Source organism: Gossypium raimondii, chromosome 4, assembly GCF_025698545.1.
Source record: "Gossypium raimondii isolate GPD5lz chromosome 4, ASM2569854v1, whole genome shotgun sequence".
NCBI classification, from domain to species: domain Eukaryota; kingdom Viridiplantae; phylum Streptophyta; class Magnoliopsida; order Malvales; family Malvaceae; genus Gossypium; species Gossypium raimondii.
The window spans coordinates 18,713,136-18,729,662 of record NC_068568.1 but is presented as its reverse complement, the minus strand read 5'-3'; the positions used below and the strand labels follow the sequence as shown (position 1 = coordinate 18,729,662).

The following is a 16,527-nucleotide window of genomic DNA, read 5'->3' as shown; positions in this document are numbered from 1 at the left end:
TTTTCGCCATCTCCTTCATAATGGAGTTCAACCTCTTTTGCTGCTCAATAGAACTTCAATGGCAATTTTCCAGCAAAATTTTATGCATGCAGATTGTGGGGCTGATTCCTTTAATATTTGCGATTGTCCATCCTAATGCTTTTTTGAATTTTCTAAGTAACACTAACAATTGAACCTCTTGCTCATAAGTCAGCTTAACAGATACAACCACAGGCAGTGTGTTATCCTTCCCCAAATAAATGTACTTTAACTGAGCAGGTAGAGGTTTCAGCTCTAACGTGGGTGGTTCTTGTATGGAAAGTTTAGTAGGGCTGAAAGCTTGAGTAGATAAATCTAATGTGTCAAACCTCTTTGTAGGTCTATCGAAAATTAGTATGGATTCTAGCAACTGCTAGTGGTGTCCTAATGGACCTTCATCATCAATATCAACTGAATCCAATTCACTATGCTATTTTTCATGTTATTTTTTCTCAAATTCCTCTTCCACAACAGAGTCTAACAAACTGATAGCATGACACTCTTTTATATCATTAGCATATTTTAGAGCCTGGAAAACATTAAAAGTGGTATTTTAATCATTCACCCTCATACTTAATTCGCCCTTTTGAACAACAATAATAGTCATCCTATTGTAAGAAAAAGTCTACCTAGAATAATAGGCACATCTTTGTCAGCTTCACAGTCTAATACAATGAAATTAGCAAGAAAAATGAATTTATCTACCCTTTCCAGGACATCTTCTATTTTACCTTCTGGGTGTACATATGTTTGATCTACCAATTGCAAGGTCATAGTGGTGCGTCTTACTTCACCAATTCCCAAATTTTTGAACACGGACATGGGCAAAAGGTTTATGCTCGCTACTAAATCGCACAAGGCCTTCACAAAAAATTTGTTACCAATTGAGTAAGGTATTGTGAAGCTTTCTAGGTCGTTGAACTTTGGAGGCAATTTATTTGTCAGCATAGCAGTGCACCATTCATTCATTGCGACTATTTTGAATTCTCTCAATTGTCTCTTCCTTGGAAGTATGTCTTTCATAAACCTGACATAGTTAGGATTTTGCTCCAAGGCTTCCACCAAAGGTATATTGATGTGAAGTTGCTTAAGGAAATCCAAGAATTGCCTGAATTGTTGGTCGTATCTGTGATTCTGAAATCGTTGGGGAAATGGTAGGGATGCGTGAATTTCAGGTTGTAGTGACTTTCTTGCCCACCAGGAATTATGTTCACCAATGCTATTTGAATTTGCTTTGGCATTACTTGGTCCAATTTTCACATTTGTGTTACTCTTCTTGTATTGTTCAAGAGTTTTGCTTTGATTAGATTCTAAATTCGTTGTTTCAGCAACACCCTTGTCAACTCTATCTAGTTTTGTGCCACTTCTAAAAGTGTTTGCTTTACAATGTTTTTTCCTATGTGGTCTTCCATTTTAGGTATCACTAGGTAAATTTCCTTGTGTTTTTGAGTTCAAAGCATTATCTATCTATCCTACTTGGTTCTCTAAAGCTCATAAAGGTAACGCTTGGCTTTAGATCACAGCATCGTTCTTGGCCATATACTCATTCAATAGATAAGGAAGAAGATGATGTCTTCCCTTGTCGAACTCATTGTTGAAGTGGTATAGATTGATGGAAAGTAGGTAGGACATTCATGGTATTGGGTCTAACAACTATGTTGGAATTTACATCTCCTTGATTGTTCCACTTAAATTCCAGGTGTTACTTCCAACCAAGATTATACGTGTTGGAATAAGGGTTGTTGTTCATATTCAAGTTGCCCATATAGTAGACAAATGCTGGGTTTGAGGGACACTCTTTAAAAATGTGATCCTCACCACAGTAAACACAAGATAACCTAGTTGCTTTCAGCTCTTTCACCTCACTAGACTTTTGCATCGTATTTATCATGTTGGCTAAAGAAGATACCTGAGTAGTAACTGATGTAATCACATTCAGTTCAAATGATCCAACTACTCTCATGCCAGTTCCAGCTCTGTTATGGGGTATTGATAATCGTTATTAGCAATTCTCTCTGAAATCTTGTATGCTTCATTGTAGGACTTGTCCAATAGAGTTCCATTAGCTGAGGCATCAAATACCATCCGTGTCTATGCATTCAAACCACTATAGAACATCTCCATTTGGGTCCAATGTTGAAATCCATGCATAGGACATTTCCTAAGCATATCTTTGAACCTTTCCCACGCTTCATATAGTGTTTCATCCTCTAGTTGCTTGAAGGATGTTATGTCATTTCTCATTTTAACATTCATATTGGGTGGGTTATATCATAGTAGGAATCTTTGAAAGAGATCATTTCATGATTCTATTATTCCAGATGGCAAAGCGTTGAGCCATGCTCTAGCATGATCTCTTAAAGAATAGGGAAACAACTTGAGTTTTAAGGCATTTTTAGGGACACCTTGATGTCTGAAAGAATAGCAGGCCTCCAAAAAAAGTCTCAATGAAATCTAGGATCTTTAGTTGGTGAACCACCAAACTGGCCAATTGATTGAAGCATCTGAAACATTACAAGTTCCATCTCAAAGTGGGGGGCTTGAATTTATGGTCTTACGATTCCAGGATTCAGGTCGTCTAAGATAGGAACTATATGCTCTCTAATTGGCCTATCCTGATCATCAAACATCTGAGCAACTGGAGGATTATCATTGCCAGCTCTTGGATTAAGTATCTCATTCAGACCAGGTTGATTGTTACCTCATTGATCCATTGCTCTTTGTTCTTTTCTCCTTTTTTGCAAGGTCTTTTCAATTTTTGAATCTAAGGGATAGAGTTCTTCAACATGAATGCCTCTACGCATACAAATAGTAATAGACCTGTTGTGATCACAAAATAAACAAATTAACAGCTAAAAATTTAAAAATTGCAATAACAAAAACTAAAGTTGACAATTGCCAATCTCTGGCAACAACGCCAAAAACTTGTCGCATGTGAATATGATGTGTGAATTGTGCAAGTATACACGTTGAATCAAGTAATAAACTGATGAGTGTGTATCATTCCCACGAGGACTGGATGGGTAATCTTTGTCTAAGTTACCACAATTGAATAGGAAAGTTAAATAGTATTAAACAACATTTAAATGAAATTAAAATCGGATTAACACATTAGAAATAAGAGTAATGAAGTATACTAGCAGAGACTGGAATTGCAACACTTCAAACAAGAGTACTAAAAACTTTAGCCAGATTGGAATATTGATCGTAAAGGCTGGTATTCCTAAGGGATTAGTTCTAACGTATGAACAATGACATGGCAAAACTATGGCAAAACAATGACGTGGTTATTCACCCATAATGCACTATATGTCTATAGGCTTGGGAGTAACAACCACTACTAAGCATAACCCTCTAAATCATATAAGGTAAGACTCTATTTCTAGAGTTTACACGAGTTCTTCATTCCACACTCACTTATATTACCCATCTTTGATCCAGATAGCCTAAACCTATCGGTATTAAGCTACCTTAAAGCTCCACGAGCATTCACCAATACCTTAATAAGAATTTAAACAAATACAACAGTTGGATAAAACAAAAAAATGAACATATTAATCCACAAACATTAGTCAAAGTTTAAACATCATCCAAAGCAACCCCCAGTCGTATGAAGTTAGCCCATGGCTGGACTACACAAATCTAAGTTTGTTCCTATCATTAACATCCCAGATAATAGTTTAAAACCGAAGAATGGAAACCAACTGTTGAGTGCTCTCATTTTTGACTGGGTTGTTGTCATTTTCTTCACCAACATTTCCATGGTAACTTCTCATAATGCCTCAGCAAACCTCCATCCTCTGCAATCCTTCTTCCTTAAACCTATCATTCAGCCACAGCAAGATCTTTCCACAAGCAATTAACAGTAAAGATGCAATAAAGTAATCACCATCTCAAGCTTCCAAATGCAGTGCTTAATTGACAAAAAAATGATCATGCAATTACCTAAAATGAAGCTAATTTTACTTAAGTACAAGCAATAACTAAGTCTAAAAGTATGAGTTATAAGTCTTTTCAATAAGCACACTTTAGTCATTTAGACACATTAACCATTGAACTCAAAGATCATATCCATATTCCATACGAATCATTCATGTGAGTTCATCATACATACATTTCTCACAGAATCATTACATCATGTATTTCTAGCTTATTTTCACAGAAGGTTCTAGCATGCATAATACATTTGCTAGTGTCGGCTTAGGGACTCACCTGACTTGTCTCTATGACAGCTCTAAGCACCATATTCGATCTTTTATCGAGTAGATCAATAGCCCCTATTTGACAAAACATGAAAAATTATCAATATCTATACACTTCACTCACTTTCTTTCACTTTAAACATCAGTAATCTCTAAAATAAGACTTTACCATACTTTCTTTACCTAGCTAAACCGAGCTGCTCCTTAACAGCTTAGTATGTAAGTTTGTAGACCTTACCTTAACAAGGGGAATCTTAGAGCCTAGAACCATATCTTCAACTCAGCTTGAAGGATGAGAGGAATTCTCTTCATTTCTCTCCTTTTTATAAACAAGGAATACTCCTTGAATAAGAAGAAATTTCCCCCATTTCTTACCCGGGTTACCATGATATTTTACCCTTGTCCCTATAAATATTTGACACGTGTCCCAGTCCTTACAATCCACCAGATAAATGCTTGACAATTGTAAAGAGATGTGCACGGGAATGTTTGATAGTCATTATGTTAGAGCATAACTGGTATCTTATTACACTTGGCGCATCATGCCTTATTGGCGACGAACCTATTATTTTAGTTTCTTTAATACCTTACTAGAATTTTTTTTCCTAATTTTCCTTTATAATGTAATTTATTTCCATGGTCTAATATTGGTTACACGTCCACTTAACACGCCGAGAGCATTAATGGGGCAGACAACACTTCACCATTTGAACTAACACTTAGTTTACTTATAGAGCTCACCCAACTACCAAACGTTACCATACTTTTAAGGAAATCTTATTCAAACATAATGGTCTCAAACTTAGCTTAGAGGAGTACCTCACCCTTCTTCTAGTCCTATTATCATATGAAAGGAAGAGAGAAAATATTTTCTTATTAACCTATCTTAAATAGTTAACTCAACCCAAGTTTTTATTGAAACTTACTAAACATCACATCAGTCATTAGGTGGACTTTTCCAAATCTACAATTTCTAAGAAAACTAATCGAGTACCTACCTTTCATCCTTAACTATCTTGGTTTTCATTTGGTTGGTTCCTAACTATTTTTCTATACATCTTGACTGGCTCAAAGCAAACCTTTTACGATACTCTACATTGTTGACATAAACTCACATCATAAAGATCATTTCCCTTATCTATAATGGAGTCCGCCCACTCTATGTGCCAGCAAAGCTTTTAGGTGAATCCTTCCTTACCAGACACACTTTCTGATCACTATGTGCCAACCTAGTGTTCGCCAACATCAAGGTGCCACAAGCGTGCTCAAAAGGGTTCTTATACTTAGTCTAGTTCTAACACTATACATATTTGAAATTTATCTCATCCGTCTTGTTTCCCTAAATAGTATCCAAACACTAAGGCTTCTTCGAGCGGGGTGTTACAAAGCATGACCCTTATCAATGGCCCAAGGGCATAACCATGAAAGCAATCACCCTCAAGACCTTCTCAAGAGAAAACATTAGCTTTTTTGGGTTTTTGGTAGTCATGGGGCATGAAAGGTCACTCTTTCTCCACACTGATACAAGAATAATTTCTGACTTACCCTTCTCTACTATAGAAATTTTTATTTCATTGCATTTTCACCAAATCTATGGAAACACGAAAATATAAACACTTTTTCATGCCCTTTTTAACTCAAATTCATGCAATTTCGGTAAAATTCTTCTCGAAAAATGTATAATAATTATAAAATAATTAAATTGCACTCAAATTATGAACATGTTGAATTTTAATTAATTTTATATCAAATTTTGATTAATTTTGATTATTTTCGACAGATTTGCACAAAGGGCAAAAAATTGCTCGGCAAACACTGTTAGAAGCGCAAAACCGAGAAGTAATTTTGAAGCATCAAGGAAAATTAATTTTTCAGCCTAAGATGGTCCAAATTATGTGTATTACTTCATAATATAATTAATTTTAATTTTAATTCAATTTAATTTGGGTTAAATAAAGTATTATTAATTAATTATGCAAAGAGGCCCAGTTGAGCTGAACCGAGAAAACTGATCCAATCGAGCACTGGGTAGCCCAAAACCGTCCCACATTCTGACCCAATCAGCTTATTTTGCTGATTATTTGGCTTGAAAAATGGCCCTTGAAGACTCCTTCTATTTGCATTCAAACCCTTCCACTATTCATGCCTTTCAACATTTGCCCCTACCTAAAAATAGCATGTTTGAAATATTCAAACATGCCACATGTGTGGCCGGCCATGGGGGGAGTCTTTGTCTGCTGATTTTTCCTATTTTAGTAGCCTTCTCAACCTATAAATACCCCCCTTGGTTGCTCACTTCAAACAAATCTCAAACCCATTCATTTCTTCACTTCTCTCTCATTTTTCTCTCTTCATTCCCTTCCATTGTTCTTCATTTTCTTCTCCCATTCCTTTGCCAATTTCACCTCTTGAAAAAGAGTCCTTCAACCACCATTTGTAGCAGCATTCAAGTGTTCATAGAAGCCTCGGTTCAACAAGAACAAGCAGAGAAGGAGGAGCGGAGCAAACTAGTCAAGCCTCGGAGAAACACCAGATTTGATTCTTATTCTCTATCCTTTTAATTTTTTTTTGTTGTTATGATGAACATGTCTATGAATATTTGTGATATTTATATGTTTAATTTAATTAATATGGCTTAAATTTAATTCATGTTAGGTTGATTGCATGTTGTCCACTTAATTTATTAAAATTGTGTTTGTGTTGTATGCATTAACACATTTGCTTATTAAAATTTGTTTAATCAGTTGAATTGACATAGAGATATAATCAAGATATAAATAGATTTTGGCGGTAAGTATGTTCAAAAGTTAGCAAATTACCGAGTTGCCGTGAATTTATTCGTAACAATATGATCATGAGTTTAATAATTCTAAGTTAAGAAATGTAATTAATCTAACACAATTATGTCATCTTGATTAAAATAATCTTTTGAAATTGTGCATTGAAACTTTTATTTTATTTTTATTTATTTTACTTAGTTAAAATCCTAGTTTTTAATCACCTACTCAAATCAAAATATTTTTCTTCACCAAAGTGTTTCTGGAATTGCATTCATAACTAATTCTTTTCACAGTCCCTATGGGTACGATAGCTCGACGCTTACTTGTCACTTTATTACTTGTTGCGATTGTGTACACTTGGACATTTATGTCGTTCCAAGTTTTTGGCGCCGTTGTCGGGGACTGTTTTAAAAAGTCATTAGTTGTAAATTTGTTAATTTTGCATTTTGGTTTATTTTTCTATTTAATTTTAACTTAATTAAATTTTCTGAGTTTGTTTCAGGTGTTTATGACTATTGACCGAATGATCGATTTACTCCCCGTAGACCCTGAGATTGAAAGAACTTTTCGACCGTGAAGAAGACAAGCAAGTCAAAGAATGACCGAAGAGTTGAACTTCGAAAATCTGAATCAAGGAAATGGAGCAAACCCTGCTCAAAATCCTATCTTTATTGCTGATGATAGGGATAGAGCTTTAAGATAGTATGTCATGCTAGTATTTCATGATCTTAATCTAGGTATTAGGAGACCCAAAATTGAGGTAGAATAGTTCGAGCTGAAGCCAGTCATGTTCCAGATGCTTTAAACAGTGGGCCAATTCAGTGGAATGCCTACTGAAGATCCTCACCTACACTTAAGACTGTTCATGGAGGTGAGTGATTCTTTCAAGTTAGCCGAAATACCTGAAGATGCACTACGATTGAAGTTGTTCCCATATTCACTAAGGGATAGAGCTCGAGCTTGGTTGAACTCATTGCTGCCAAATTCAATTTCCACATGTCAATAGTTAGCAGAAACATGCCTCATGAAGTATTTCTCGCCTAGCAAGAATGCTAAGTTGAGGAACGAGATCACTGCTTTCCAACAAATGGATGATGAGTCCTTGTATGAAGCATGGGAAAGGTACAAAAATTAGTACGAAAATACCCTCATCACAGAATCCCACGTTGCATCCAACTTGAGACGTTTTATAGTGGTCTTAAAGCTCACACGAGGATGGTAGTGGACACTTCTGCTAACGGTGCTCTCATTTCTAAGTCTTATAATGAGGCTTATGAAATCATTGAAAGGATTGGCAGCAACAATTATCAATGGCCAACTAATCAAGTAGTGTCAGGAAGATGAGTCACTGGAATACATAAAGTAGACGCTCTCACTTCACTCGTATCTCAGGTATCCTCGATTTCCTCAATGCTTAAAATTTTTACCACTAATGGGTTTAATAGTTTTGCAGCACAACCACTGAATCAATTTGAAAGTATAGCCTATGTCTATTGTAGGGAAGGACATTTGTTCGAAGAATGTCCATTGAACCCAAAATCCATGTATTACATGGGTTACCACGACTAATTTCTTATAACCCATCATGGTGAAACCACCCTAATTTCTCTAGGAGTAACAAAGGGGCTCGACTCAGTAACACATACGCCCAACCTAGACCGACCCAACCACCTATTTTTACCCAAAAAGTTCAAAAAAAACCTCAAGTTGAACCATCCAATGGCTTAGAAAAATTGTTGAAGGCTTACATAGCCAAGAAAGATGCCTTAATCTAAAGCCAAGCAGCTACATTGAAAAACCTGGAAAACCAAATGGGCCAGCTTGCAATTGAACTCCGAAACTGACCACAAGCTACTTTACCTATTGATAGAGAGAATTCGAGGAATCCAAGGAAGGAGTATTGTAAAGCATTGATATTGAGGTTTAAAAGGAGCCAACTAATGCTCAAGACTCAGAGGAAGTTCAACCAAGTGTTGAAATTTTAGTTTCATCGGAACCAGAATCTGTAAAACCCTATAAGGTAATTTCTAAACCAATAAATTCTGATAAACTAACAACTTTGGTAGATATAGAATTGCCACAAAAGATGAATCAACCAATTCCAGTAAAGAAGCCTCCACCACCCTACCCTCAAAGACTTCAGAAGTAGAAGCAGGAAGTTCAATTCAAGAAGTTCCTAGACATACTCAAGCAACTTCATATCAACATTTCGTTGGTTGAAGTACTTGAACAAATGCTAAACTACGTCAAATTCATGAAGGGTATCCTGTCAAAGAAACGAAGACTTAGAGAATTTTAGATAGTAGCCCTGGCAAAGGAATACAGTGCATATCTTCAAGACAAACTACCTCCAAAGTTGCAGGATCATGGATGTTTCACCATACCTTGCAACATTGGAGCAACATATTGTGGTAAGACACTCTGTGATTTGGGTGCGAGTATCAACTTGATGCCTATTTCAATATTTAGGAAGTTGGTGATAGGTGAAGTTAGACCTACTACGATTACACTTCAATCATTAGATCGATCTTTAGCACATCAAGAAGAAAAAATTGAGGACGTATTGGTACGTGTAGACAAATTTATTGTTCTTACTGACTTTGTTATTCTAAACTTTGAAGCAGGCAAAGAAGTATCAATCATCCTATGAAGGCCTTCCCTATCAACTGGAAGGATCCTTATTGATGTGCAAAAGGGCGAGATTACTATGCATGTTCAGGACAATCAGGTAACATTTAATGTTTTTAAGTCTATACGATTTCCTGACACAATTGATGATTGTTCTGCAGTGTCCGATTTAGAGGAATTAATCATGAAAAAGGAACTCAACTATGTTGAGCACCCATTGGAACAAATTTTGACATTAGACCCTCCAAGTGATGAAGAGGAGGTTGAATACTTAGCTTTGCTAGAAGCTAATCAAAAAGAATTTAATTCGCAATCCCATTTTGAATCTTTGGAGTTAGAGAACAGGGATTATGCTCAACCAAAAGCGTTAATCGAGGAGCCACCTAAATTACAACTGAAGGTACTCCATTCACATTTAAAATATGTTTATTTAGGTAACGCTTCTACTTTGCCTGTGATTGTTTCGGCATAGTTAACCGTTGAGCAAGAAGAGAAACTCATCTTAGTATTGAAAGAATTCAAGAAGGCTATCGGATGGACCATAACCGATATTCGCGGCATTAGTCCGTCTGTATACATGTACAAGATCATCCTGGAAGATGGCGAAAAAGGGATGATTGATGGACAACGAAGACTGAACCCCATCATGAAGGATGTGGTAAAGAAAGAAATCATCAATTGGTTAGATGCGGGTATAATTTACCCCATCTCAGACAGTTCGTGGGTAAGTCCAGTCCAATGCGTGCCAAAGAAAGGAGGTACTACGGTCATTGAAAATAAGAATAACGAGTTGATACAGACTAGAACGATTACGGGACAGAGAATTTGCATGGATTACCGGAAGTTAAACAAGGCGACTAGGAAATATCACTTTCCTTTGCAATTTTTGGACCAGATGCTGGATAGACTCGCGGGGCAAGACTATTACTATTTTCTCGATGGATACTCAGGGTATAATCAGATTACAGTAGCACCAGAAGATCAACACAAGACAACATTCAACAGCGCGTATGGTACATTTGCATTTAGACATATGCCATTTGGTTTATGTAATGCACCTGCTACATTTCAAAGATGTATGATGTCTATTTTTACTGACATGGTTGAGAAATACTTGGAAGTCTTTATGGATGATTTTTCAGTATTCGTAGATACATATGATGATTGCCTAGCCAATCTAGCCAAGGTACTAAGGTAATGCGAAAGAACAAACCTCATACTCAATTGGGAAAAGTGTCATATTATAGTATGATAAGGTATTGTTCTAGGGCATCAGATAACGAGACATGGAATCAAGGTAGATAAAGCAAAGGTAGACGTTATTGAGAAACTCCCACCTCCAACATCTGTAAAGAGTGTTAGGAGCTTTTTTGGCCACGCTGGTTCCTATCGAAGATTTATCAAGGACTTCTCCAAAATTGCTAAACCCTTATGCAAATTATTGGAGAAGGACACGACATTTAAATTTGATGAGGAGTGCTTAAGGGCTTTCAAAGATTTGAAAAGTCAGTTAGTTTCAGCATCCATAATCATCACACCGGACTGGGATTTGTCATTTCAATTGATGTGTGACGCAAGTGACTCTGACAGGAACAAAGTTTTTCATCTCATCTACTACGTAAGTTAGACTCTGACAGGAGCTCAATTGAATTATATGGTAACAGAGAAAGAGTTACTTGCTATTGTGTTTGCTTTTGACAAGTTTCGATCTTATCTTATAGGTACCAAAGTGACTGTCTATACGGACTATTCGACAATTAAGATTTTACTTGCCAAGAAAGACGCTAAGCCGAGACTGATCCGATGGGTACTTGTACTTCAAGTTCTTGATCTAAAAATTCAAGATGAAAGGGAGTAGAAAACCAAGTAGTAGACCACTTGTCTAGATTAGAGCTGCAAGATAGGAATTCTCCACTTATACCATTCAAGAGACATTTTCGGATGAACAAATACTGAAGGAAAATCATGTCGTAATACCTCTTGGTTTGCTAATATTGCTAACTATTTAGCTTGTGGTTTGATGTCGATTGATAAGATGTATCATCAAAAAAAATTTCTTTACGATGTGAAGTACTATTTCTGGTAAGAACCATACTTGTTTAAAAAGTGTGCAGATCAAAGGATTAGGAGAGGCGTGGCAGAAGATGAAGCACATAAGATTTTATATCATTACCACTCACCTACAAGTGGGGGACATTTCGAAGGTACACGTACTGCGGCTAAAGTATTGCAAGACGGAGTCTTTTGGCCAACACTATTTAAAGATGCATATGCTTACGTAAAGAGTTGTGATCAATGTCAAAGGGTTGGAAACGTCACTAACAGAAATGAGATACCCTGAACAAACATGATTAAGGTAGAATTTTTCGATGTTTGGGGTATTGACTTTCTCAGTCCTTTCCCTCATGTTTTGGTCACAAGTACATATTGGTAGCAGTAGACTACGTGTCTAAGTGGGTTGAGTTCAAGGCATATCTGAAAAATGATGCTAAAGTTGTGATGAAGTTTTTGCAGAAGCATGTCTTCACAAGGTTTGGAACCTCCAAAGCTATCATCAATGATGAAGGGTCCCATTTTGTGAACAGATGGTTGAAATGGTTACTCGACAAACATAGAGTGACGCACAAGGTTGCCATAGCTTACCATCCGTAGACAAATGGGCAAGCTGAACTAGCAAACAAAGAGATCAAAGGCATACACGAAAAGGTAGCTTGCCCAAACTGACGAGATTAGTCCAAAAGATTAGACGATGCTTTATGGGCCTACAGGACAGTATACAATACACTTTTAGGGATGTCGCCCTATAATTTGGTCTTTGAGAAAGCCTGTCATCTGCCCTTGGAGTTAAAGCTCAAAGCTTACTAGGCTCTTCAACAACTCAACTTGGATATTAAGCTTGCTAAAGAGAAACGGATGTTCCAACTCAACAAGTTAGAAGAACTTCGAATGTTCTCATATGAGAATGCCAAATTACTCAAGGAAAGACTTAAGATATGGCATGACAAGCACATTCGAGTTCAAGAATTTGAAGCAGGTCAGCAAGTCTTGTTATTCAATTCCAGATTAAGGTTATTTCCATGTAAGTTAAAATCACGTTGGTTTAGTCCATTTACGATTCACCAAGTTTATCTATATAGAGTTTTCGAACTTCAAAGTAAGGGAGGTAATTTTCGAGTTAATGCTCAGCGTTTAAAACATTACTGAGGGGATAAAATTGAACAGGATCAAATCTATTTCATTTTATCAAATATTTAATTTTTCTTATTTTTCTTTTTAAATAAATGATTTAGGGTATATTTTCGGGATTAGTATGTTTAAATGAATTCTGTCTAGGAGATTGGAACTTAAGCAGGACCGCTTGTGACCCCTCTAATCTTTCCTGGGAATTGATTTTAACATCATCTTCCGAGAAATTATTCCCTAAATGGCAAAATAAATTTTTAGTGTTTCGAATAAAAGGGTCAATTTTGATCCAATTTTTAATTGCAACTCAATTTCAAATTTTCTTTAAGTCTAGGTTCTTAATTGAACTATTTTCAAAATTTGGTTGCTCATTTTGTAAATATTAAAAATTAGATGTCTCTTTTGTAAATATTTTCAAAAGACATCTAGAAGAAATGTTTTAATTTAATTTAATAAATAAGATTATAATAACTAGTATATAATTATATTTATTATAATATATATTAATTATTATCAACTTTGCATAGAATTAAGATTAGTTTAAATTCGATCATATTTTAGTTAATAAGTTTTTATTTTAATAAATTAATAGAAAATAATAATTTAATTTGCATTATATTAATTATTCATTTGTTCTAAGAATTCTAATTAAACTCCTACTCCATTTACTACAAATTTCACCCATCTTTTCCACATTTTCACATCACCTCAACCTAGCCACACCAACACCCACCTTCGGCACCAGTAGCCCCAATACACACTGTGTGCGCCAATAGCCCAATAGCCTGCTCCTTGTCGCTACACCTATCCGCGCATCCAGCTCTAGCAGCCTTCGCACCAGCTCACGCGCCTAGCAGCTCGCCAGGCCAACACAACGCGCCTACCTACTACCCACTGTCTCGCATCCATGCGACTCACGCATGCCCTGCTACTTGCATAAAGATCTGCACATTGCGGCTGCCTCCATTGCGCCAAGCTACGCCTAGTGCACTGCTGCTCCCTAGCGTGCCACTGTCGCCTTGCTGGTCACTCTTGCCTATCGCACCACACCATTAATTTTATTTAATTATTTAATTTTTCAAATTATTGAATTATTAATAATTTATACTAATTAAATTTTTGAGAAAATATTTGTTCTATCTTATGATCAGGTTAATCATGCCTCGCAAAAGAACTCATGCCTCTGCTCAAATTGAAGAATCACAAAACAAATTCCACTGTGAAGAAGCCAAAGCTAGATACGGAGGCATTTTCAAGAATCAACAGATGCCCCCCAAAAAAGGCTTTACGCTGAAACAAAGCAACTATATTGATTTCATAGCGTGCATTCGATAAAATGCTAAAGCTCTCAATTGGGAGTTATTTTGTGAGAAAAGACCTAGTGTAGATGAGGAGTTAGTTCCTAAATTTTATGCGAATTTAACCTCAAGCGAAGTGACAGAATTTCTGTTCGCGGAATCAAGGTACCAATAACCTCAAACGCTATTAATGAATTCTTTAAACTACCTAATTTCGAAGACAACGAATATTCTTCCTTGATGAGCAATATTGAGTCTAAAAATCTGCAAGAAATTCTCGAGGAACTTATATTTTAGGGTTCTAAGTGGACTGTGTCAAAGCAAGTAATTCACACTTGTCGCAGAAAATATTTGACACCACTAGCGAAGGTATGGTTCTATTTCATTCGATTCAACCTTATCCCTATTTCACATGGGACTACAATTTCACTAGAGCGAATGGTCTTATTATACTCGATTTTAATTAGAAAGACCATTGATGTGGGAAAAATCATCCTGACAAAAATGTGGAATTGTGCCGCTAGACATTCTAGCCCAGCTTACTTTCCTTTTACGATAAAAATTTTGTGCTTGAAAGCTAAAATTCTTGCAAACGTAAAGAAGATAGGTTATAGCTAGGGCACAATCATAGATTGGGACCTCTACCGAATTGCGAGAGACTCTATTCTGTAGCAACGAGTTGAAGAAAGAAGATCCCGAAGAAGAAGAAGAAGAATATCCCATAAAGATCGAACCAATGCAATTAGCTGAAATCCCTGATATGGCAGAACCAATAGAACTAGTAACCGAACCTGACGTCACAACTTCAATATCAGGGCTCAACCACCTCACCCAGTTCTTCGAGATGAGCTGTCAAAGTTGATGGATATAATGCAACATATGCAGTGGTAGCAACAAGCTTTCTGGAGATATTCAAAAATACGGGATGACTCAATGAGAAGCGTTCTTACAAAAATATGCAAAAACACGTTTATTTTTGTACCTGAGTTTCCAGATTTCATATTTGAACCATAGAGTCCACTATCGAAGAGGAAGCGAAGCGATTCATGCAAAAACAAAGACGATGGAGCAAAACACAAGTCGAATTTGGAGGGATCTGCAAATAAATAAAAAGAGACAAATTGAAAGTGTAAAGAGGTGGAAATCATAAATAAAAATGCACAAGTTGTAAAGAACAAAGTGTGACAGTAGATATATACATGTCTAGAATTGGATCTAAAGAGAGGTTGGTACTTAAGCAATCAAATTGACTCACCTCCTCTTTTCTAGAATCCTACCTGGTGTATAGTATCTATTCACTTTTAACAATGAGGACATTGTTCATCTTTAATAGGGGGACCGAAAAATTGAAATTATTTCTTCTCAGAATAAATTTTTCTTTTAATTATGATTAGGATATACTTTGTTAAAAAATTTGAAATTTTGTTAAGTATGCTAAACTTCAGTATAAATAAAGTTCTATTATTTTAATAATTATTATGTCAGCTAAATTATGACATCTGTAACACCCCATACCCGAGACCGTTGCTCACCTGCGCAGTAGTCACTAATTTAATTATAACTCGAGTTATGAAATCAAAATTTAGATCCATAAATTTTCCCTGAAACTAGACTCATATATTACCTTACTATAAAATTTTCAGAATTTTTTGTTTAGCCAATTAGTACGGTTTATTCATTAAAGCCTCCCCTATTTCACTGCCTGACTGTTCTACCCTTTATTCACTAAAAATCAATTTTCTCATTTTATGATTTTAATATGGTGTTCTCACTTGTTTCTACAGAAAATAAACTCACTAAGGAATCTAGACATATAAATTATAACTCATAATTATTTTTTTACAATTTTTAATGATTTTCTAAAGTCAGAACAGGGGACTCCAAAAACCATTCTGCCCCTGTCTAACCAAAATTCAAATATCTCAGAATATAAAATTTCTTTATGCACACCGTTATTTTTCTATGAAAATAGACTCGATAAGCTTTAATTATATATATCATTAAATCTCTAATTCATTTTATACTATCCTTGGTGATTTTTCAAAGTCACGTCACTGCTGTTGTCCCAAAACTGTTAATTGCAAATTTTTACTCTTTCATAATTTCTACGTATAAACTATCACCTAGGAATTCATAATACCAAACATTCTTACTTAGCCATTTTAATAGCTAAACATTATCACATATTTACACATCATCCTTTAGCAATATCATAAGGACATACATTCAAAATGACTAAGTCCCTATCCATGCTATAGCTCAAACATTGATCATCATAAAATACCGAGTTGTTGTCGTTGATAGTGTGAGCGCTCTCTAACATCTTTAAGATTTCTGACTTTGCTTGTAATACTATAAAAGAAGGAAAATAAAGGAAGTAAGCATAAAACTTAGTAAGTTTACAAGCAAATAAATAAC

General features: G+C 35.8%; 1 protein-coding gene and 2 non-coding genes across 3 annotated transcripts; 1 reads left to right on the top strand and 2 right to left on the bottom strand.

Moving 5' to 3' along the window:
- Nucleotides 1-621: 621 nt before the first annotated feature.
- LOC128040444 (uncharacterized) lies at nucleotides 622-1,981 on the bottom strand. The gene is made up of 2 exons (XM_052629194.1): nucleotides 1,732-1,981; nucleotides 622-1,367 (listed from the first exon to the last, which is right to left on the bottom strand). The coding sequence occupies exons 1-2, from the start codon at nucleotides 1,979-1,981 to the stop codon at nucleotides 622-624; spliced, it is 996 nt and encodes a 331-aa protein (XP_052485154.1).
- A 177-nt stretch (nucleotides 1,982-2,158) lies between these two features.
- Nucleotides 2,159-2,265, top strand: LOC128040770 (small nucleolar RNA R71). Its single transcript, XR_008195576.1, has one exon. It is a non-coding gene; the product is annotated as a small nucleolar RNA R71 (small nucleolar RNA).
- A 5,789-nt stretch (nucleotides 2,266-8,054) lies between these two features.
- LOC128040686 (small nucleolar RNA R71) lies at nucleotides 8,055-8,160 on the bottom strand. Its single transcript, XR_008195492.1, has one exon. It is a non-coding gene; the product is annotated as a small nucleolar RNA R71 (small nucleolar RNA).
- Between the last annotated feature and the right edge of the window lie 8,367 nt (nucleotides 8,161-16,527).